Raw genomic sequence first — 23009 nt, 5'->3', positions numbered from 1 at the left:
AAAAACATGCACACACGGTGGCCTTGTAGGACCAGAATTTCCCATCCCTAGAATGACAGCAGTATTGCAGTAGTGCCGAGTATCAGAATGCATAGGTGTGTGTGAATTTGTGTCCTTGTCTATACATCCACAGGGGGCTATTTCATTGTCAAAGGTCAGGAGAAGGTCATTCTGATCCAGGAGCAGCTGTCAAAGAACCGCATCATCGTGGAGCAGGACAGGAAGGGAGCAGTGGGAGCCTCTGTGACCAGGTGATGTCACTCATATCTAGAATGACTCCACCAGATTGTTAGCCTCCCTACTTAGGCTGCAGTTTGGTGGAAACGCTTTGCTCCTGTTTATATTTTCATACCTACTTTCTTGCAGGATTGATGCAGTTTATGAATGTCATGTATTGCTTACTGGAGTGCTTTATCATTGTAAGACTGTATCCACTTTACCCAACCCTCAGTTCACTAACCACCACTCTCCACTCAAACTGCTTTGTCATGTTGTTACAGTTCTACCCATGAGAAGAAGAGCAGGACCAATATGATCGTTAAGCAGGGACGCTTCTACCTGAGACACAACGCACTGTCAGAGGACGCCCCCATTGCCATTATATTCAAGGTAAAAGTGTCACAAGTCCACATGGTGGCGCTGTCTCACTACAGAATACGAATACGGTCTACAGAATACAGATAATGCCAGGCTCTGGCAGCATTGTTGTTCAATGTGTTGGTAGTGCAACGCACTTGTGCTACCAATTAAGAGCTAATCTAACATAAAATTAGCTAATCTAATATCAAAATCACAGTTTATGAACATGCTGCATCCATTAGCTCAATGTAACGATTGCTTCTAATTTGAGTTCAAAATTAGATTTGCTTAATTGAAGCAACAGCAGAACACAACATTTAACTGAAATAATGTTTGTGTGATAAAATCTTGTTTCAAAGTCATAAACATGTCCCTCTACTTTCAATGAGTTGTCTCAGCTTTCAGTCTTCCTCTACTGTTAGAAATTTTAACATCTGTCACTCAATAAGGTCCATATCTGTGACACCAGATTCAAATGGCTCTATTAACCTGTTGGCAGCAGTAGCATCACTGATTTCCCCCCTTGGCCAGCCCTCTCCAAACATGTCCAATGTGGCAGTGTAGCATTTTGAGATGGTCTTTTCACCAGTGTGGCGTGTTGGCCTGATGGTTTGTTTCCTCCGCCCTCATGCATCCTTGGTGAATTCCTCCTGTCCCTCATCGCGTTCTGCAACGCTGCCAACCAGCATGGCCCCGTGCTAGCCAGTCCCAATCCCACAGCTCCTCTTTAGCATAAGCAAATGTCAGAGAACCTTGTGACTTCTGCCTCACATCTTCACGTGTCTGTACTTCTCCCTTTATCTCCTCCATCTTCCACTGTGTTCACCCCCACAACCCCTTCCTCTACCCACTCCCTCACACCTCCATCTTCCAGCCACTCTTTTCTTCTCCCATCCTCTTTCTCACATCACATCCTTTATACCTCTTTCTCCTCCACTTCATCATCCATTCACTTGTACCTCTCCACCATATGTCCTTCTTCAAATTCCCCCACCCCTCCATACTTCCCTGATACCTCCGTCATCTACCTCAATCCTCCCCCTTAACCTCCACCTGCTCTTCTCCTCTATTCTGCCCTTATACCTTCCCTCCATCCCCTCCCTCCCATATGTCATCTCCTTTATACCAAACCCTCTGATAATGTGTTTCTGTACCTCAACCCCCTCCATCCCCTCCTCACACAGGCTATGGGTGTGGAGAGTGACCAGGAGATAGTGCAGATGATTGGGACAGAGGAGCACGTCATGGCTAACTTCTCCCCCAGCCTGGAAGAGTGCCAGAAAGCCCAGATCTTCACTGAGATACAGGTACCTGGTTCCCTCTCTCTGCCTTCTCTGGAATCTGCTGCGGTCTGGTGAACCTATGTCAGAGGCACTTTCTGAATGACACTGGCCTGGGAGGTACAGGTGATACATGTCGCTTAAGTTGTTAGCATGTTGTCATGCCCAAACGAACTCAGCAAAACTTTAAATCAAGTCTTTAGTTACACAATCCCCTTTTCAAGTTACTTTGAGATGATTTTGGAATGAATTACAAGATTGGCATTGTCATTTGGGGCAGCGTCGTCCAGCATCGTTCAGTGTAGGGGAGGGAATGGCCGGCAGGGATGTAGCTCAGTTGGTAGAGCATGGCGTTTGCAACGCCAGGGTTGTGGGTTCGATTCCCACGGGGGGCCAGTATGAAAAATAAATAAATAAATAATGTATGCACTCACTAACTGTAAGTCGCTCTGGATAAGAGCGTCTGCTAAATGACTCAAATGTAAATGTAAAGTACATAAACCCAAATCATGAATTGCAGTCTCTCCTTTGTCCATAGACTGCTTTCAAAGCAAGGAAAAGTAATTGAGTTATTTGGGTGAACTATCTCTGACAACCAGTGAACACTTGGCATTAGTAGGCCCTTTCTTCCTGACCATTTGACCTGATTATATCCTCTTATATTGTCTGAGGAGTCTCAAAAACCCAGAGTTTAACCGCTCTCAATAGAATGTATTCTAACAAGAGGAGATGTCTTGAGTTTGGGACACAGCCTTTGTAATGCCTAGCAATTAAAGAATATTCCTCCTCAAGTCATTACTTAATAGGCCAACATGTCCTCTTTGACATGTTGATGAATGCAATGGACCAATTTGTCTGAATTAAGACCCTTGTTTAGCAGGAGGAACCAGCAATGCGTTGACAGGGGCCATATTAGCATCCTAGCAACGGCCGTTGGACAAGCTTTGAATGCATATTTTTCATGCCTTTTCAGTGTTCTCATTATACCTTTTGATGCGCAATACGTCAAGCTAAGCCTCAGTAGACCATAAAAATAGATAATAGTCCAGGGGTGGGCATTGAGATTTCAAATTTTAAGAGAGCCGCTCAGATAAAATAAAAGGAATTTCCCGTGTTTTTACATTTACTGTAATAAATAGACTATTGTCTGTTCTGAGTGATTGCCTTTGCCATTATGGTAGCATAATACACAGGTCAGGATGGCATGGTTGACTCTTCACTGGTGTCCTCAGTAGCCAATAGTTATAGCCTGCAGGGTGGGTGGTCTGGAGGATGCGCTCAGTCTCACTGACCTCTGACCTTCTCTCTAGAGCATGACACAGAAGATCGCTGACTCGTGTGTGTGTGTGTGTGTGTGTGTGGGGCATAAGGGCTGACTCATATCCGGTTGTGGCTTTTGTGAGTCACTTGACCCGCTACAACTCTGATCCCTCAGAATGTTCATTTGGGTCCTTCTTTTCTTTTCGAGACAATGAACGTGCATCTCACATTTTCATCACTTCAGAATTACTTCTCCAGTTCTTTTCAAGTTTGTCTCTGTCATCTGAGATACAGGTTGCCTGTTTTTTGTTTTTTTATTGCAGTGCAGTTTCAGATGTTGTATTCTCATATACCGCTGTGTGTTCCCTAGGCTCTGAAATACATTGGGAATAAGGTGCGGAGACAGCGCATGTGGGGAGGGCCCAAGAAGACCAAGATGGAGGAGGCCAGAGAGCTGTTGGCTTCCCTCATCCTCACTCATGTACCTGTAAGTGCTGTCAGATTGACCAGACCAAAAAACTGCTTTATACACACCTCTCCAGCCCAGTGTGGCATGGGATTTACTATGGATCTATCAGTAGTATCACTGAGACAGGTGTTGGTAGGGTTAAAGCACTGTGCTCACCATACCATAAGATTATTTAGTTTTGTCACCTGTACCCTTATCTATTCTTTATTAATATGGCTATGAGTGGGCACATTTGTAAGGTACACACTTGTGTTAACATAGAACCCGTTCCATTTAATTTAGCAAGTTCAAATTCCAATTTTCTTAAATTCTCTGAGAAGAAACTGCAATTTCAATTTACTCCCTGAACTGACTTAGAAATGGGATTGACCCAAACCCTGTCCTCTATTCCACCTCCAGGTGAAGGAGTTTAACTTCCGGGCCAAGTGTATCTACCTAGCGGTGATGGTGCGCAGGGTGATCCTAGCCCAAGGAGAGAACAAGGTGGACGACAGAGACTACTATGGCAACAAGCGTCTGGAGTTGGCTGGACAGGTGAATGAATACGCCTCGGTCTTCTGTCTCCTCTACTGTAGCGCTCCACCTGAAGCACCAGTGTCTGTTCGTCTTTATCCTAATATAACCTCTGTCCTCCTGACCCCTTACGGTACATTGAATGTCCCATGGAATAATCAAAAGTATGCTAAATATAACTCCTGCGCCCCTCTGAGTGTGATTTAGTTTACACCCTCCGTTAGTAGACTCCAGCACTGTTCTATGGTGACTTACTCTATCACATCGGGAGGCGCAGAGTTACCTGAGTACATTTGCCTCCTGTACAAACTTCCTTTACCACATTTGCCGCCTGTACAGACTTCCTTTACCACATTTGCCTCCTGTACAGACTTCCTTTGCCACATTTGCCTCCTGTACAGACTTCCTTTACCACATTTGCCTCCTGTACAGACTTCCTTTGCCACATTTGCCTCCTGTACAGACTTCCTCCAGCACAGTGACGTACAGTATGCAGCTCCACAGTCAGCAGGGCCTTCTCTGGGTCTGTCTACACAGTAGGACTCCCTCACGCTGCTCTGTAATTTAAATGAAAGATGAGTTGCAGCATTTAATACTAATGGATTAAAGGGTAGGTTGTGTGACAGTGCTGTACAGTTGCCCAGCAGCGCGAGCCTCCCTCTTTTGCGCGAGTGAAGTGAGTACGGAAAAACTGAAACTATGCATCTTAGACATAGTTTTTGTATAAGAACTTTGTCCAAACTCAGAAATAAATAGCCTTTCCATCGCTGTGGTAGAAAGTTTATTTTGATTTGCGATTTTCTACTATTATCAAAGTCCCATCAGTAGCCTGATTTCAGATGTCCATGTAAAAACAGGATTATTAGGGAATTCTTTCTTCTTGCAAAGCATGTAAACATTTTAATCGAACTATTATATTAATCTGAGTATTGACTAATCATATTGTGTGCATGTACAGTGAGGGAAAAAAGTATTTGATCCCCTGCTGATTTTGTACGTTTGCCCACTGACAAAGAAATGATCAGTCTATAATTTTAATGGTAGGTTTATTTGAACAGTGAGAGACAGAATAACAACAAAAAAATCCAGAAAAACGCATGTCAAAAATGTTATAAATTGATTTGCATTTTAATGAGGGAAATAAGTATTTGACCCCCTCTCAATCAGAAAGATTTCTGGTTCCCAGGTGTCTTTTATACAGGTAACGAGCTGAGATTAGGAGCACACTCTTAAAGGGAGTGCTCCTAATCTCAGCTTGTTACCTGTATAAAAGACACCTGTCCACAGAAGCAATCAATCAATCAGATTCCAAACTCTCCACCATGGCCAAGACCAAAGAGCTCTCCAAGGATGTCAGGGACAAGATTGTAGACCTACACAAGGCTGGAATGGCCTACAAGACCATCGCCAAGCAGCTTGGTGAGAAGGTGACAACAGTTGGTGCGATTATTCGCAAATGGAAGAAACACAAAAGAACTGTCAATCTCCCTCTGCCTGGGGCTTCATGCAAGATCTCACCTCGTGGAGTTGCAATGATCATGAGAACGGTGAGGAATCAGCCCAGAACTACACGGGAGGATCTTTATCAATGATCTCAAGGCAGCTGGGACCATAGTCACCAAGAAGACAATTGGTAACACACTACGCTGTGAAGGACTGAAATCCTGCAGCGCCCGCAAGGTCCCCCTGCTCAAGAAAGCACATATACATGCCCGTCTGAAGTTTGCCAATGAACATCTGAATGATTCAGAGGAGAACTGGGTGAAAGTGTTGTGGTCAGATGAGACCAAAATGGAGCTCTTTGGCATCAACTCAACTCGCTGTGTTTGGAGGAGGAGGAATGCTGCCTATGACCCCAAGAACACCATCCCCACCGTCAAACATGGAGGTGGAAACATTATGCTTTGGGGGTGTTTTTATGTTAAGGGGACAGGACAACTTCACTGCATCAAAGGGACAATGGACGGGGCCATGTACCGTCAAATCTTTGGTGAGAACCTCCTTCCCTCATTCAGGTCATTGTAAATGGGTCGTGGATGGGTATTCCAGCATGACAATGACCCAAAACACACGGCCAAGGCAACAAAGGAGTGGCTCAAGATGAAGCACATTAAGGTCCTGGTGTGGCCTAGCCAGTCTCCAGACCTTAATCCAATAGAAAATCTGTGGAGGGAGCTGAAGGTTTGAGTTGCCAAACGTCAGCCTCGAAACCTTAATGACTTGGAGAAGATCTGCAAAGAGGAGTGGAACAAAATCCCTCCTGAGATGTGTGCAAACCTGGTGGCCAATTACAAGAAACGTCTGACCTCTGATTGCCAGCAAGGGTTTTGCCACCAAGTACTAAGTCATGTTTTGCAGAGGGGTCAAATACCTATTTCCCTCATTAAAATGCAGATCAATTTATAACATTTTTGACATGCGTTTTTCTGGATTTTGTTGTTATTCTGTCTCTCACTGTTCAAATAAACCTACCATTAAAATTGTGGACTGATCATGTCTTTGTCAGTGGGCAAACTTACAAAATCAGCAGGGGATCAAATACTTTTTTCCCTCACTGTAACCGTACTGTGTCCAGAGTCACTTCATCCCATAGAGGTTTTAATCCTCTCTTCCTCCCCAGTCAAAACTATTGTCTCTATACGCAGTGCTTCGTACTTCTCTGAGAACTGATCCCAGGCCTGTGCTAGTGGATACAGACTCTACAACAGCCTTCCCGTGCTCTGATCTTTCACCTGCGTCTTTGTCACCCCTCTCCCTCTATTAATACCTTCATTATTTTCCTCCCGCTTTGTTGTTGCCTGTTTTGTTTTCCTCATCCCTGCCTGCCTCACTCTGTATTCCTCGGCTGGCATGGTCAGGGGGGAGAGATACGCAGCAGCAGCACCAAAATCCCAGGGCCGGGGTAGCGGAGGCATTTTCCCGAGCCTTGACAAAAGAATGGCCGCCTTGACTGGAGCGATTTAGCTAATCCTGCAGGCCCCGGCTCTGATAATGTAATTACGGCTGTCTTAAGGCCTTTAATTTCCCCCCACCCGACCTGCTCTGGCTGAGGAGTGGAGGCGAGGTGGGGGTGGAAGGGGCCGCAGGGCCTCCTTTCAATAGGGGGCTTATGTACTCACAATGCCCAGCAATCTCTCCTCTCTCCAATTATGATTCCCTGACATTCAGCTAATTGGCCCGGCTGTGCGACTGAAGCTTTATTTCTTTATTATTAATTTTGCCAGCGCTGCTTGTTTGTTATGATGTATGCAAATGTGTTGAGAGCGAGTGAGAGAGGTGCCCCACTAAAGGCCTTACTGAGGAGAGGAGAGAGACCTGGGAGAGAGGCCATGTCAGGCTTATCTCAGGGTTGGCACACCTGGTTATTACATCTGTCTCCCAGGACCTGGTCGTTGTCTCTGAGCTGATAATAGAGAGGAACAGAACAGCTGGCAGCAGAAGCCAGGAGAACAGAGGGTTTGCCTTGCCTGTGACTCCAGGGGATACTACTATCTCTCTGAGTATTGTTGTTTCACATCTATTTAGTTGCAACAGAGACTCTCCACTGTAGCTTCCACTGTTGAGATTTGATGTTTCCACTGTGTCAGTTTTGCCTTGCAGATCATAGTGACTCTGATTATTATGGACAGGGAGGACCTGATCTTAGATCAGCACTCCTACTCTGAGACACTTAATACATATGGTTCTGACTGTACTACTAACACTCTCTATCCCCCTCTGGCTAGCTGCTGTCTCTGCTGTTTGAGGATCTCTTTAAGAAGTTCAACTCCGAGCTGAAGAAGATCTCAGACCAGATCATCCCCAAGCAGCGGGCAGCCCAGTTCGACATTGTCAAACACATGCGCCAGGATCAGATCACCAACGGCATGGTCAACGCCATCTCCACAGTGAGTGCTGCTCTCCGCCCCTGTATCAAGCTCTGGTCCCTTAATGCCAGACAGTGCATGTGATATCCGTACAGATTGACATATGGCAGAAGGGGATTCGGAGTTGTCAGGTTTTTTTCCCGTCCAGTTTTGAATGTAATGTTGTTTCTGAGGTTGGTCTTCCATTCTTTCATTTTTCTAAACATCATGAAGATATAGTTTGTCATAGCTGATCCCACAGTGTTTTGCAGTTAGAGACATAAATCAATCAATATAAAGTGTTTATTTTTAAAGCCATTTTAACATCAGCAGTGTTGTCACTGCTTGGAACCATAAATATGTTGATGGTTCCAAGCAGTTGACCTGTCCTCTCTGTGCCCCCAGGGGAACTGGTCCCTGAAGAGGTTTAAGATGGACCGTCAGGGCGTGACCCAGGTGCTGTCCCGTCTCTCCTTCATCTCGGCTCTGGGCATGATGACCAGGATCTCCTCCCAGTTTGAGAAGACCAGGAAGGTCAGCGGACCCCGCTCCCTACAGCCCTCCCAGTGGGGCATGCTGTGCCCCTCCGACACCCCGGAGGGAGAGGTGAGTCAGAGAGGGATAAACACACACAGTCACACACGTACACATTGGCATGCACACACACCATGGCCCCCATGACCTCAACACACACACTCTCGTGCAAACACTCCTACTGTGTGAAAACTAACATGTCTGAATTTTGAACTGCAGCTCACAAAGTGCTGTGGACAATCCTAATGTCAGTTCTAGGTAGTGTTGCCTTGGCCTGTGTATAACAGCTTCTGACCAGTGGTTGTGTTGTGTCCTAGGCCTGTGGTCTGGTGAAGAACCTGGCCCTGATGACCCACATCACCACAGACATGGAGGACGGCCCCATCGTCAAGCTGGCCTTCAACCTAGGAGTGGAGGACGTCAACCTGCTGTGTGGAGAGGAGCTCTCCTACCCCAGTGTCTTCCTGGTCTTCCTCAATGGTGACTGCACGCGCACACACACACACACACAGTTGCGCATGCACGCGCACATGCGCGTACACGTAAGAGCTTGATACATATAACCAGCAGTAGGCTCTCAAGCCAGGATGGTTGTTGCTGTTGGGTTTTCCCTTTTTTGATTACTTAAATCTTAAACCTTCCTCTCTTTTTCAATACAATGCCTCAAACATGACGGGAAAGAACATGGAATGTCCAGTTTACAGAAAGCACATGTTGTGCTTTATACAGTGTGTCTGAAAAGCTATTCATATAGTGCTACTAGTGCGCCATGAGAAAGTCTGGACTGGGTCCATTAATAAGTGTATTTTGTTTTTCAAGCCAATGATAACTGTCAAATTATGTTGACTGACTGTCACCAGGCTTTATTAATTAGTAACAGCAGGTGTCAAAGCGCCACAGAACGTGCGCAAATCCTTCCATACTGTGGCTCCTCCATTTCTTCAAGTTCAATATTATGCCCAGAACCCCTGCTGGAGTCTGTGGCTCTGCACACTGTGGGAAATATACCGTGGCTAGCTCCAAGTCCTGTATTATTCATTATTTCTTTGTGTGGGTGTGTTCATCTGTAGTCCAGGGGGGACTGCAGAGGCAAATGTGCCGGCTGGTTAAATCTGACGCATTTAGAGAAATGTTGATCATTGCATTGTCTCTGTCAAATATCCCCTAAATAAAGGAAAGTCAGTAAGTATTTAGTGTAAGGAGCTCTGTGCCTTAAAGTTGGTTTCTCTGGGTCTGTCCACAGGTAACATCCTGGGGGTGATCCGGGACCACCAAAGGCTGGTGTACACCTTCAGACTGATGCGACGGGCCGGATTTATCAACGAGTTTGTGTCCATCTCCACCAACCTAACCGACCGCTGTGTCTACATCTCCTCAGACGGAGGACGCCTCTGCAGGTAGGGGGCACCAGGGAGGACATGACACCCCACCGCTGTCTATGCATGGAGCAAAGTTCTAACACAGCCCGAGTTCAGCACTGAAACAGTTAACATATTATTTGAAGGTTTATAAGTGAAAATGTGCAAGCTAGTTCAGGCTGCGCCTCACTTCATCTTTCTCTTGTACCCCCCTTCAACTCATTTTTAAACTGGTGCTCTTGCTCCTGCCAGACCGTACATCATTGTGAAGAAAGGACAGCCGATGGTCAAGAACAAACACATCGAGGAGTTGACCCAGGGATACAGGTGTGCTCCATTTCATCATCTCATACAGCTAATGTTATTCAATACAAAGAAACTAGCATCATCTACCAGCTTGTATATGATGGGATTTTAAGCTCAGCCAAGTTTACTTTCTAGGGGGGCAAAATGTTTACATTAGTGGTGGAAGTTGTGGACTTTTGAAATGCTCATCTGTTTTGTTGCTGTCAGAACCTTTGAGGATTTCCTCCATGAGAGCCTAGTGGAGTACCTGGATGTCAACGAGGAGAATGACTGTCAGATCGCCCTCTATGAGCACATGATTAATAAGTGAGTAACTTCTGGCCATGGCTCTATACTGTCTGAAACGTTAGGCCCCTCTGGTCTAGTTATTTTCTATGTTTTCATATGTACTCAATATTCTCTGCTGTAATTCTTATCAGTCCCAATGCTCTTGTTTTGTACGTAGGGACACTACTCACTTGGAGATTGAGCCCTTCACACTACTAGGGGTCTGTGCTGGCCTGATCCCCTACCCACATCACAACCAGTCCCCCAGGAACACATACCAGTGTGCTATGGGCAAGCAGGCCATGGGTAAGACACCTCTCCAGTTCTACAGACCCCCTGTCGCTGGTTCCTCTGCTTCGGTCTGTAGAGGATGGCTGTTTTTAAGCTGCACCTTTGATCAGGCATCAGTACTCATCAAACATCCTCCACAGGAGCAGTGTGTACCGATGTGAACACACACATATTTCTTGTCAGAATGCATTTTGTGTGTGTGTGATGGAGTGTTTTTGTATATGCACATGGACATCAAACATGAGGTGCCTGCGTAGGCCCTCCTTTGTGTCCTGTGTGTGCGGAGGCCTTTCCATGCTAGTCACCCAGTGTCATTAGCAATTCATTGTGTCTGCTGTTCGCTGTGTTCAGGGGGTCAGTGTGCTCAGCTGCGAGGGAGAGACCACAGAGTGCACACCCAGGAGCTCCCTGATAACCAAAACTTCTCCAAACGACACCACTAGTATTCGCAAGAGCCCAGTCACCCCCATCCCCCTCCCTCCATTCACCCCCTCCTTCTCCCTCCCCCATCTTTACAAAAAAACACTGCAACTGGGACTATATTTGGCCCAATATCCTCTGCCGTCTCTGTTTTGTGTGGCTAGGCCTATACATGTGCAAATATGTCTGTGTGACCGGGGCCCTATTATCACAGGGGTCTGTTGCTTGTAGCCTAATTGTGAAGTAATAGCATCTGACAAATGTCAAGGCCTCCAGGGAGGCCAGCCATTATTCCATGCCCTGGCCAGCTCCTCTCCACTGTGTTTGTACCAGGGATCTGGCCCTGGCTCAACCCCGGCCTCTGGAGAAGCAGGATTAAAAACTACTTGTCCACTTTCAGAATACTCTCTTATGTGATACACTGTTTGGTTAAGGCGCTCAAGCGCTAACAATGGAATAAATCTGGGATTTAAATGTTTGTTTCCTTAAATTGAACATTAGTAATTACTTTAGCTTTTTCTTTGCTCTTAAGATGCACTGAATGAGTTTTAAATGATTTTTCTCAGACGATTGAGTAATAAAATATTTTACGTTTTGAAGAATAACGTAAAAGAATAAAAAAAAGCCCATTGTAGTAATTTAATTTCCATTGTTTCTCCTGTCAGGTACGATTGGCTACAACCAGAGGAACCGTATAGACACTCTGATGTACCTGCTGGGCTACCCTCAGAAGCCCATGGTGAAGACTAGGACCATAGAGCTGATAGACTTTGAGAAGCTGCCTGCGGGCCAGAACGCCACAGTGGCTGTGATGAGTTACAGCGGCTACGACATAGAGGACGCTCTGATCCTCAACAAGGCCTCTCTAGACAGAGGTTAGTTACTGATCTACATTAATCTATGTCTATGGGCTAAGAAGGAAAATGGAGAAAAAATAGCAATATACTCTGTCAATACAATGTAAAGTGTTTAAATTACAAATATCACTAACTTCTTGGCTGATGCCCTCTCCCGGCTGATGCCCTCTTCTGAACATGATCACTGATGGATTTTAGATGTAGTGCTCTTGTTACTGTACTGAAATACAAAGAGTTCACTGACTTCTGGTACAAATAGTTATTTGCGATCCTGAACTCTGACCCTCATTTTCCAGGATTCGGAAGGTGCCTGGTCTACAAGAACGCCAAGTGCACGTTGAGGCGCTACACCAACCAGACCTTTGACAAGGTGATGGGTCCCATGCTGGACGCGGCCACACGCAAGCCCATCTGGAGGCACAGTATCCTGGACGCCGACGGCATCTGCTGCCCTGGTGAGTAACACCCTCCAGCAGGACTCCTGGAGAAGGAACCAACAGGCTCTGTTACTCGAGAATCTCACTGTCACCCATTTTTATTATTACAACCAGTTGGTGACATCCTTCTCTCCATATGGAAACGTGTTGAAGGATGTATTTGTGTTTTATGTATAAAGTAACCTAAAAAATGTGTGATATGTCTTTGATTTTACATTCATGCATACAGAATAAGCAAATATGGAATTAATGTGGGAGATTCATCAGTATCGTGTTTGTCTGTGCGCATGTGTGTGTCTCCAAGGTGAGAAGGTGGAGAATAAGCAGGTGCTGGTGAACAAGTCCATGCCCACTGTCACCCAGACACCACTGGAGGGCAGTGCCCAGCCAGGACAGCCCCAGTACAGAGACGTGCCCATCAGGTGGGTGTGCCTGCCTTCTCCCCTCACCACTCATACACCCCTGCTTGCCCCCCCACACCACTCAGAGTAACAATATCCTAAACCCCCTGAGCTATTAATATAACGTTCGTTCCTCATCTACTATCTAGGGCTGTGACGATACCAGTATCGCAATATTTCTTTCCATGGCAAAAATTTTAACATTAAGTAGACTTTACTCTTTGGTCCTTTTAAAAACCTGCTGTTTCCAACATTAGGGATGTCTTCCTAAAGAAGTTAAATCCGCTTCATGTTTTGTTTCCTTGGCACGATACTAATGAGTACCGTGATACTGGTATCGTCCCTGCCCTACTACCATCTCTTCTGACATTTGAGCAAAATAGTTAGTTTCCCCCATATGACGGCTAACAACCCAGTCCTTTCAGGTCCGTCCTTCACCTATTCAGCCTTGTCAGATCAGGTCAGCTGATGCCTGTGTTCTCCTGTCTACAGTTACAAGGGCTCCACAGACTCATACATTGAAAAGGTGATGATCTCCTCCAACGCAGACGATGCTTTCCTCATCAAGATCCTGCTGAGACAGACCAGGAGACCAGAGATAGGAGACAAGTTCAGCAGTCGGCACGGACAGAAAGGTATAACTGACCCTCCCTGTTCTGCGCTCTTAGGGCCATTTACATTTTAGTCATTTAGCAGACGCTCTTATCCAGTGCGACTTAGTTGGTACATTTCATTTTAATGTCGCTAGGTGGGACAAGCCATAGTCATATGGTACTCATGGGGGGGGGGGGAGCAAGGCCTGAGGCGTCTGCATGAACTCTGACACTAGAGGACATACACATGTAATATTACACATCGTTTACAAACTGAAGTGGGACATTCCTTTGCAACATTCCATGTTGCAAAGCAGAGCCCCTCGTCTTTAGAGGGGCTCTGCTTTTCAAGTAATTGGCTTTTTGTACTGCGCCAGACTATGCAAATATATTAGACCCTAGCAGTACACTGCTGCTCCTGGGAAAAGTGTTTACAACCACCACTGTTTTGCCGCTGCACCTCCCTCTAGATGAGAGACCTGTATGATGTTTTAATCAGAAAGCTAACTGGCACCATGCATAATTTACTCACTTCATTAAAGGGGTCGCTGCTGGGGCTGGCCGGTCAGTATAGTCAAGGGACAATGTCCACTGTCTCTTACTGGAGGAGTGAGGGGTCGCCAAGGGGTTAGGCCTAGCAGGACAGGGGCGATGCTAGATCTGGGAAAAGGATGGAGTGAAAAACCGGTAGTGGTAGCACTGTACTGTAGCAGTGGTGGAATGTTTTGGGTTGTTTGGCGTTATTGCACTGGAGTTATCTGGGGCTGAAGATGAGATGTCGTTTTTACAGCCATCCTCAGGAGGGTTATGTACTGACTATACTGTTGGGATGGCATTAGCGTTATAAATTACTTATTTATTGATACATATGTATTTGTTAAATGTATATTGAATTACCCTTTGAGTGATTTGTTAAAAAGCAATTCTGTACTAGTTTTTATGTTTTGTTTAGCTGGATTATTAAAGACATGCTCTGGAACTTTGGCAACTAAGTATTTTTTTATTGACACATCCCGCTTTGGGCTGGATGTGTCAATGTTTAGTTCATACTTGCATAATCTGAGCAGAATTACTGTCTTACCTCAATTAGCCACGAAATCCCTACATTTTCCCCCACATGGGCCAACCCCCTAGAAATTCGAGTTTTAGCCAATGAGCTTCAGCCTCCTGCTATTTGAGTGACAGCTAGCAAGATGCACACACAGTAGAGCGAGAGAGAGCATATCTGCAATTTTCGACCACTTTTGGCTCATGAGAAATACTTTCAGAACTACTGGCTAAAAAGTATACAAAAGTACCGGAGAATCTCTTTAACCCACCCCCCATCTAGCTGGTCATGACTAGTCTCATAAGCTCTGGTCAGCAGAGCAGAATAAGTTAATTATTTACCACACACACAGAGACACACAGCTGTTGGCTGTGCAGGCCAGGGGTGGTGGGTGGGGGTTGGTGTGTGCTTGTGAGTGCTGTGTGCCAATTGTCCTTGCTGCCAGTGTGGATCTGTATAGGGTGTGATGGGGGCCTTGCTGTTGTCTTGCCTTTCTCTTCTGATTTATATGCCTCTTTTATCATTCACTTTCCCACAAAGCCAACAACACCAAGGACGTCTGCTATGAGAACTAGTCTCTCTCTCTCTCATTTATCCTCTCTCTTGCCTGCTCCTTCTCTCACTCCATTTTCCCTCTTTATGTTTCTCTATCCTTGGTCCTCTGGCCTATTTTCTCCTGCCTGTTGCTTTTCCCTTTTCCCTTCCTCACTTCTCTTTACACCTGTTCTTCCCTCCATAAACCTGTTTCTCTACCCCCTCTCTCCCTCTCTACCCCCTGTTTTATGTAAAATTCTAACTTTCTTTTGTTATCCTCACGTATAATATACACAACTACAGGAACATTTGTTTATGTGACGTTTTGAACCAGGGCGTATCATTTGTCGTTCCCCATCTAGTGAGCAACAGGTCCTAGAGTGTATTGTTAGACAGAATTTTCCCCCGTGCACTGATTTTGATTTCCCTTTGAGTTGATCCCCCTCCACTTCCTCTCTGGGCTGGACTGACAGTCATGTGTGTGTAATCCTGGTCTCACTGTCAGGCTAAGCACCTCTCTCCACTTCCTGCTCACTCTCTTCTCTCACTCCTTTTTTCATTTGCAAATGGGCCTACAATCTGTTTGCTCTGGCCAGGTATGGAAGAGTGCCTCGGCTCCTGGGCAAACATTTACCCTCACACTTAAGGCCTCCAGTCCCAGGCACCTTACTTCTCACGTCATGTGACTTTAAAGAAGGCCCCACCAGACTACAGCAGCATGGAAGTGTATGTTGCACTGGGGGTAACTGTTGGCGTGGAACTACCCTGCTAGTGTCATGTTTTTCTTCGGTTATTGGTGTTTTTAGCATTCTTCACCAGAAGCAGTAAACGGAGGCAAAAATCAAATCAATTGAAAACGCTTCAGAGACGTGCATAGAAACTCTTGAAATTGACTTAAAGTGTATAAAGATCGCAAGCTCACTTCACTCACGCACAGCTGTAGCATATCTCATTGATTACAGTGGGTACTTTTCATCCACGCATAAAGAATGCTTACGCTAAATATCCAGTATAATCTGTACCTGCACTTGGGCCTCTAACTCTGTCTCCCTCTCTGTGGTTTGTGACAGGTGTGTGTGGCCTGATCGTTCCTCAGGAGGACATGCCCTTCTGTGACTCGGGTATCTGCCCTGACATCATCATGAACCCGCACGGCTACCCCTCCAGAATGACGGTACGGTACCACCACACAGTTCAACATCACCTATTCTTTGCTTTGGGGGGTACAAGGACCCACTCATGGGAACTGAATGTGAGAGATCAGACTTTGTTTGGTTATCAAAATATTCCAAGTTTCACGTGGCTTTTAACTTGTGGGGAAAATGAATTATATTTTGTTTTGTTAAGAGTTTATAGTTTGAAACCTAGGCCCCAAAGCCTTCGATAGCTCTCACTCACTTTCTACACTTATTTTCTTTCTGATGTCCAAAACAAGCAGAAGCCCAACAGAAGCTGTTGTGTTGACTCTCAATCTTCACAGGTTTCAATTGGCCCTTTAGAGACAAAGTGCTCATTATCCCCCGTACTCTATTGGCTGGGTTATCATGGGCCTCCAGAACACACGTCCCCATAGGCTGGGTTATCATGGGCCTCCAGAACACACGTCCATAGGCTAGGTCATCATGGGCCTCCAGAACACACGTCCATTGGCTGGGTTATCATGGGCCTCCAGAACACACGTCCATAGGCTGGGTTATCATGGGCCTCCAGAACACACGTCCATAGGCTGGGTTATCATGGGCCTCCATAACACACGTCCTTTGGCTGGGTTATCATGGGCCTCCAGAACACATGTCCTTTGGCTGGGTTATCATGGGCCTCCAGAACACACGTCCATAGGCTAGGTCATCATGGGCCTCCAGAACACGCGTCCATTGACGACACTAAGCAGGCAATCTTACTGTTCACTAACAGATATCGGTTGCTGTGGAAACCGCTGTTAGGGAAGTTTGGTAGCTACTGGTATTCAGTTGTTTTTTTTAACAATGGACCTAAAAGGCTGAATGACACCTGATGAAATCTTTGCAACATATGACAAAGTTATTTATTTCATATAAAAGTGTGGACTGTGTAGCAGCATTACACAGTCCAGGGGGGGGAACTACACATTCCTGGTGTAGTATTCAGAATTATTTCATTTATTTCTGAACAGACGCAGTAATTCTATAACTTTGGCTAATGTATTGAAATTTATCAGGTGTGCTGCGGCACCGCCAGCACCCTTCCCGCGGCTATGATTCTTTAAGGAAATAAATGAAGTGCATCGCTGGAAAGATGAGTTGCAGGCTCATGTCTATCAGAGCGAGATCATAGAACGTGAATCTCATTCTAGTTCTGTGAGAGATACAGGTGCGCTTCTCTCTCACCACAGCAATGGCCACGCATTGGTCTATATAGGCTACACTGTTAATCAAACCATAAGCTAAACCCGGGCCGGCCCAACACAAATCAATTCTTGCAATATCAGGCACGTTTTCACATTATGTTTCTTAGAGGGCAGGAGAATTACAGAGTCAACTTGAATTAAGCACTTCTACTGCCTCTGTTTTATATATAGTTTAATTTTCCTTGTTGACAGTGGTCTCTTATCATTGGCTAGCATTGTCATGGACAGGACACATCAATGGTTGGCTGGAGAGAATGATCATGTGTGCTAAAGTTAGAGGTCAGGGGGTCCTTCTGCCTGTGACCTTAGTGGTAGCTTCTGCACAACCCACAACCGCCACACTCCTGCTGGGTTTTGTTTCCCTCTGGCACTTAATTGATCAATCAATGTTATTGATTAGCTAGAGAATGCACACACTGGTTAGCCAGTTCTAAATTAATCTCATTAAAATAGGACATAAACCACTGAACCAGTAAAACTGTGTACTGTTAACGTTAAATGCTCTAGAACACGAGTTATTGCTCTTTCATCTAATCTTAAACATAGTTTCGTTCATTATCATCCCGTATGTACTGTCTTGAAATGATTGTGATGAGACAAGTTGTATTCATTAGGGCACACTGTAGCAAAATGTTTAGAAAATTAGTATTTATTATTGGACAAGTTCAGGTAGTCCCTCCCTATTTCAGTCAGTTTTTTGCCCCGTTTGGTGCCTAATGAAAGGACCCTGTCTCCTCCACCAGGTGGGGAAGCTGATTGAGCTGCTGGCTGGTAAAGCGGGGGTGATGGACGGGAGGTTCCACTATGGCACGGCCTTCGGGGGCAGCAAGGTAAAGGACGTGTGCGAGGACCTGATCCGCTATGGGTACAACTACCAGGGCAAGGACTACGTCACCTCGGGCATCACCGGGTAAACACACAGACCTATTTTGAGTAGGAGACATGGAATGGATGAGTGTTGTATGTTAGCCTGGTTAAATCGGACTGTTTGATACGAGAAGTGAAACAGTGGTGAATGCATTGTTCAGTCTGGTTTAACCAGGATAGTTGTATTTATGAATGTATACATCATGTATGAGCATTACAGCATGGCTACGAACATGACTTCTGTATACACTGTTTTAACAGTATTATACACGTTATTAGGCACACCACCCCGTTCATGAAACTGGTTCGCGCCTACAGACCGTGAGTCACGTGGCCGTGGCTTGCTATATAAAGCAGGCAGACAGGCATCAAGGCATTCATTTACTGTTCGATTGAACGTTAGAATGGGCAGTGCCAGGCGCGCCAGATCCAGTATCTCAGAAACTGCCGCCCTCCTGGGCTTCACGCACGACAGTGTCTAGGGTTTACCGACAATGGTGCGTCAAACAAAAAACATCCAATCAGCAGCAGTCCTGTGCAAGCTAACAGGCGGGCCACAAACAGGCAAATACAGTGGTGTGCAGAACGTAATCTCAGAACACACAACTCGTCGGTCCTTTTCATGGATGGGCTATTGCAGCAGATGACCAAACCGGGTTCCACTTCTATCAGCTAAAAACAAGAAGACACGGCTCCAATGGGCACGCGATCACCAACACTGGACAATTGAGGAGTGGAAAAACATTGCCTGGTCTGACAAATGCCGGTTCCTCTTGAGTCATGCTGATGGCAGAGTCAAGATTTGGCGTAAGCAGCTTGAGTCTATGGCCCCATCCTGCCTGGTGTCAACGGTACAGGCTGGTGGTGTAATGGTGTGGGGAATGTTTTACTGGCACAAGTTAGGTCCCTTGATACCAATTGAGCAATGTTTCCATGCCCCAAAGAATTCTGGCTGTTCTGGAGGCAAAGGGGGGTCCGACCCGGTACTAGATGGTGAACCTAACAAACTGGCCACTGAGTGTCTGCTATTATAGGCATTCTCTAGCTCAGTGTTTCTCAATCCTGGTCCTGGGGACCCAAACAGGTGCACATTTTAGTTTTTTCCCTAGCACTAACACAGTTGATTCAACTAATCAACTCATCAGGCCTTTGATTTGAATCCGGTGTCTTGAGTGCTAGGGCAAAAACTAAAATGTGCACCCATTTGGGTCCCCAGGACCAGTATTGAGAAACACTGCTCTAGCTGTAAAGCCCCAGAATTTGATGATGGGTTGTGTTCTCTCCCTCAGAGAGCCAATTGAGGCCTACATCTACTTTGGACCAGTGTATTATCAGAAGCTAAAGCACATGGTGCTGGACAAGATGCACGCCAGAGCCCGCGGCCCCAGAGCTGTGCTCACCAGGTAAGATAAATCCAGAAACTTTATATGCAGACAGAGAAATATACAGAGTTTGGCTAACTTTTACACAGGACGCCATTTTAACACCTTTTCTTAAATGGTTGGTGATGTAGTAATACCATAGCCCCAAAAATGTTTACTTGGCTGTGTTTGCATGATACCTCCCCATCTAATATTACAGTATTGTACTCTATTGGGCAGTGGTGTAAAGTACTTAAGTAAAAATACTTTAAAGTACTACTTAAGTAGTTTTGGGGGGTATCTGTACTTCACTACATTCCTAAAGAAAATAATGTACTTTTTACTCCATACATTTGGAGTACCCCAAAGTACTCGTTACATTTTGACAGGAAAATGGTCCAATTCACACACTTATCAAGAGAACATCCCTGGTCATCCCTACTGCCTCTAATCTGGCGGACTCACTAAACACAAATGTTTTGTTTGTAAATTATGTCTGAGTGTGCCCCTGGCTATCAGTCAAATAAAAACAAATTAAGAAAATTGTGCCGTTTTGCTTAATACAAGGAATTTGAAATGAATTCTACTTTTACTTTTGATACTTATGTACATTTTAGCAATTCCATTTGCTTTTGATACTTAAGTATATTTAAAACCAAATACTTTTAGACTTATACTCAGGTAGTATTTTACTGGGTGACTTTCACTTTTACCTTCATAGAAAATGACTCAAGTATCATTACTTTTAATCAAGTATAATAATGGAGTACCGGTACTTTTTCCACTGCTATTGGGTCATATTGAAACTTCAAAATAATATTTGTTGACTAAGTACAGAAAGTAGTCCTTGAGCCATACTTTACCTGATTTCCCCCATCTTACCTGCCTGTGTCTCATGCTGCTGTTCACCCCAGACAGCCCACGGAGGGGCGCTCTAGAGACGGAGGCCTACGTCTGGGGGAGATGGAGCGTGACTGTCTGATTGGCTATGGGGCCAGCATGTTGCTGCTGGAGCGCCTCATGATCTCCAGCGACGCCTTCGAGGTGGACGTGTGCGGTCAGTGTGGCCTGCTGGGATACTCCGGGTGGTGAGTGTTCTTTTTGGTCCTTCTGTGATACCTTATAATAGTAGTCAGAATCGACGTTGATACCAAGGATTTGTTTCCTTGTATTGTAGCTGCAGATTTAACTGCTTACAACCAATCAAGTATTTGATGTGTGTGTCTCCAGGTGCCACTACTGTAAGTCCTCCTGTCACGTGTCCTCGTTGCGGATACCCTACGCCTGCAAACTGCTCTTCCAGGAGCTGCAGTCCATGAACATCATCCCCCGCCTCAAACTAGCACGCTACAACGAGTAACCTCGTCCCCAGGCATATTGCTACCACATATAGAGTTCGACACAGAGAGAGCCGGCTGTTGGAGGGTGGCGCTAGAAAAGCAAGAAAGACAACAACAAGCGGCATTGACTATCCAAATTGACAACTGTCAATATAATGAAGCAGGAAATACTATAGCACTGTTACAGTAATGGAATGGCTACAGTATATCAGAAAATGAGTTAAAGCCAAAAGCATACAAGAATCACTTGTTTTTGTTTGCAGAACAGTAAAATATAGGCTACTGTAATACATTTTTTGGTTTGCTTTTGTTTGACTTTTTGTTTTAATATTTCTAAAAACATGTCAAGAGTTTTGAATATGTGTAGCTACATTTGTACTTTTTTGACTCTTGATTTCTTGTGTACATAATAAACAACAAATATAATTTCATATGATTGTTTCACTTTGTATTTTTATTGTTGTCCTCAGAACGACCTTTCAAATAGTTGTTGGAGACATTGTTAAAACATACATGAACAAAAATAATCTTGAATGGATATTGGACATTACATTTTTAAGTTTCTCATTGATTGCGGGTAATAGGATGGTAAAATATGGCCAAGAATCTTATCAAGATAAGGTACATAAGAAATTGGTTAATGTCATTTAGCAGTCTTCTATGACTGATGTTAACAAATGTGAGAATAATACAATTTACATTTCAGACACCGGATGACCCAACATGTTAGGTAGAGGAGTTTGACACTCCCCACTGAATACCAGACACCACTGAGGATGTGTTCAGTGTGAACACTAAAGAAGCGTATTGTCCTTCTCTGATTAAGTGTTACCGCAACACAGTAATACATTGACTATTTTGTGTCTTCCTGTTTCAAAGCAAAGCTTTAACACCACCAACATATACACAGCTCAAAGCTTGCCCCCACCCACAAAGTTGAATTGAAGCGCTTTGATTGGACAAAAGCAGCGCACATCAGTAGGACTGCGAGGAGGGTAGAGTGGGTGGCTGCACCTGTCCTAGCTAATGAGGCTCTAATGAGCCAGTAAAGGGTAGGATGGGAAAAGGATGTCCGCCGTGGGGGAGACACGACCCCGCCTCCTTGTACCTCTTTTCTTTTTTTACCAAAATTAATTTGATTCTCATTTGTGACTGTAGTTTCGCGTGACCAACTCTATGGGATTCTCTGGGCTCGTTTGATGTGGATGTTCTGACAATGCTGGAGCCTTGTACGGGCTCTTGAAGACACCTTAATTAGGCGGTCATTACTAATGGGTTATTTACAGATCTATTGGTCCAGTTCCTATTCTATCATCAGGCAGACTGCTGACCGAGCAGATATTCTCAATAACCAGTTTTCCAGCCAACCTTCATAGGCTACATGTCGGATAAAATATGTCATGACAGGTTTGATGGAAACCGAACAATGTTCGGTAAACTTTCCAAATGTCGACGAAACAAAATACACTAGACAAGGAGGGATCTTTTTGTGTCGGTAAAATGAATTATGGGAGAAATGTTGGCGGAAACGCTTTTATGGGCAAATATTGATATAATCGCCATTATATCGAAGTAAATCAGAAAAAGCATGCAGTTTATTAGGCTACAAATTAAATAAATTATGAACTTCACAGGGTGGTGAAAGTGCCAGGTGATGAGCTTGATGCTCCTTTCCAATAAATATCGAGGGTCTTGTTCTGGTGACATGATCATCGATGCTTGGCTGCCGTTTGACATATAAAAATAATCTCGCTCTTTAGTACATAATAATCTCATCATGTAGCTATATGTGCGCTCTAGCCATCTGCGCGCTGTTGGCTAGACCGCACGTGCCAATGCACACTCGCTATTTAACCCAACATGTTTTTTTTTTAGAAATCCATTAGTAGAGTTGAGGATGCGATGGAAACACATTTAACTTGTATTTTTTATTCGGCACATGGAAATGTAATCGCAAAAAGGTATTTTTATGTGCACTACGTCATCACGCACAGTCTTTTATCTGCAACAAGTCAATTTGAACGAAACATCTCTGGTGGGAAAATGCGGATATTGTTTTTATG

The 23009-nt window shown here is 44.9% G+C and overlaps 1 protein-coding gene across 1 annotated transcript in view; it reads left to right on the top strand.

The window, feature by feature from the left end:
- Nucleotides 1–21377, top strand: part of polr3b (polymerase (RNA) III (DNA directed) polypeptide B) — a 30786-nt gene extending 9409 nt beyond the window's left edge. The window contains exons 8-28 of the mRNA XM_041838110.2: nt 134–251; nt 501–609; nt 1764–1886; nt 3490–3606; nt 3988–4122; nt 7827–7988; nt 8352–8552; nt 8798–8960; nt 9724–9877; nt 10091–10165; nt 10352–10450; nt 10590–10717; nt 11788–11997; nt 12276–12434; nt 12721–12838; nt 13310–13452; nt 16063–16166; nt 18122–18288; nt 19535–19648; nt 20521–20694; nt 20837–21377. Of these exons, the coding sequence (XP_041694044.1) occupies nt 134–251; nt 501–609; nt 1764–1886; nt 3490–3606; nt 3988–4122; nt 7827–7988; nt 8352–8552; nt 8798–8960; nt 9724–9877; nt 10091–10165; nt 10352–10450; nt 10590–10717; nt 11788–11997; nt 12276–12434; nt 12721–12838; nt 13310–13452; nt 16063–16166; nt 18122–18288; nt 19535–19648; nt 20521–20694; nt 20837–20966 (2903 nt within the window). The 3' untranslated portion in view covers nt 20967–21377. The remainder of the gene's footprint in view (nt 1–133; nt 252–500; nt 610–1763; nt 1887–3489; nt 3607–3987; nt 4123–7826; nt 7989–8351; nt 8553–8797; nt 8961–9723; nt 9878–10090; nt 10166–10351; nt 10451–10589; nt 10718–11787; nt 11998–12275; nt 12435–12720; nt 12839–13309; nt 13453–16062; nt 16167–18121; nt 18289–19534; nt 19649–20520; nt 20695–20836) is intronic.
- Nucleotides 21378–23009: the final 1632 nt, after the last annotated feature.

Source organism: Coregonus clupeaformis, chromosome 19 (assembly GCF_020615455.1).
Source record: "Coregonus clupeaformis isolate EN_2021a chromosome 19, ASM2061545v1, whole genome shotgun sequence".
NCBI classification, from domain to species: domain Eukaryota; kingdom Metazoa; phylum Chordata; class Actinopteri; order Salmoniformes; family Salmonidae; genus Coregonus; species Coregonus clupeaformis.
This window is presented reverse-complemented; position numbering and strand designations above follow the sequence as displayed.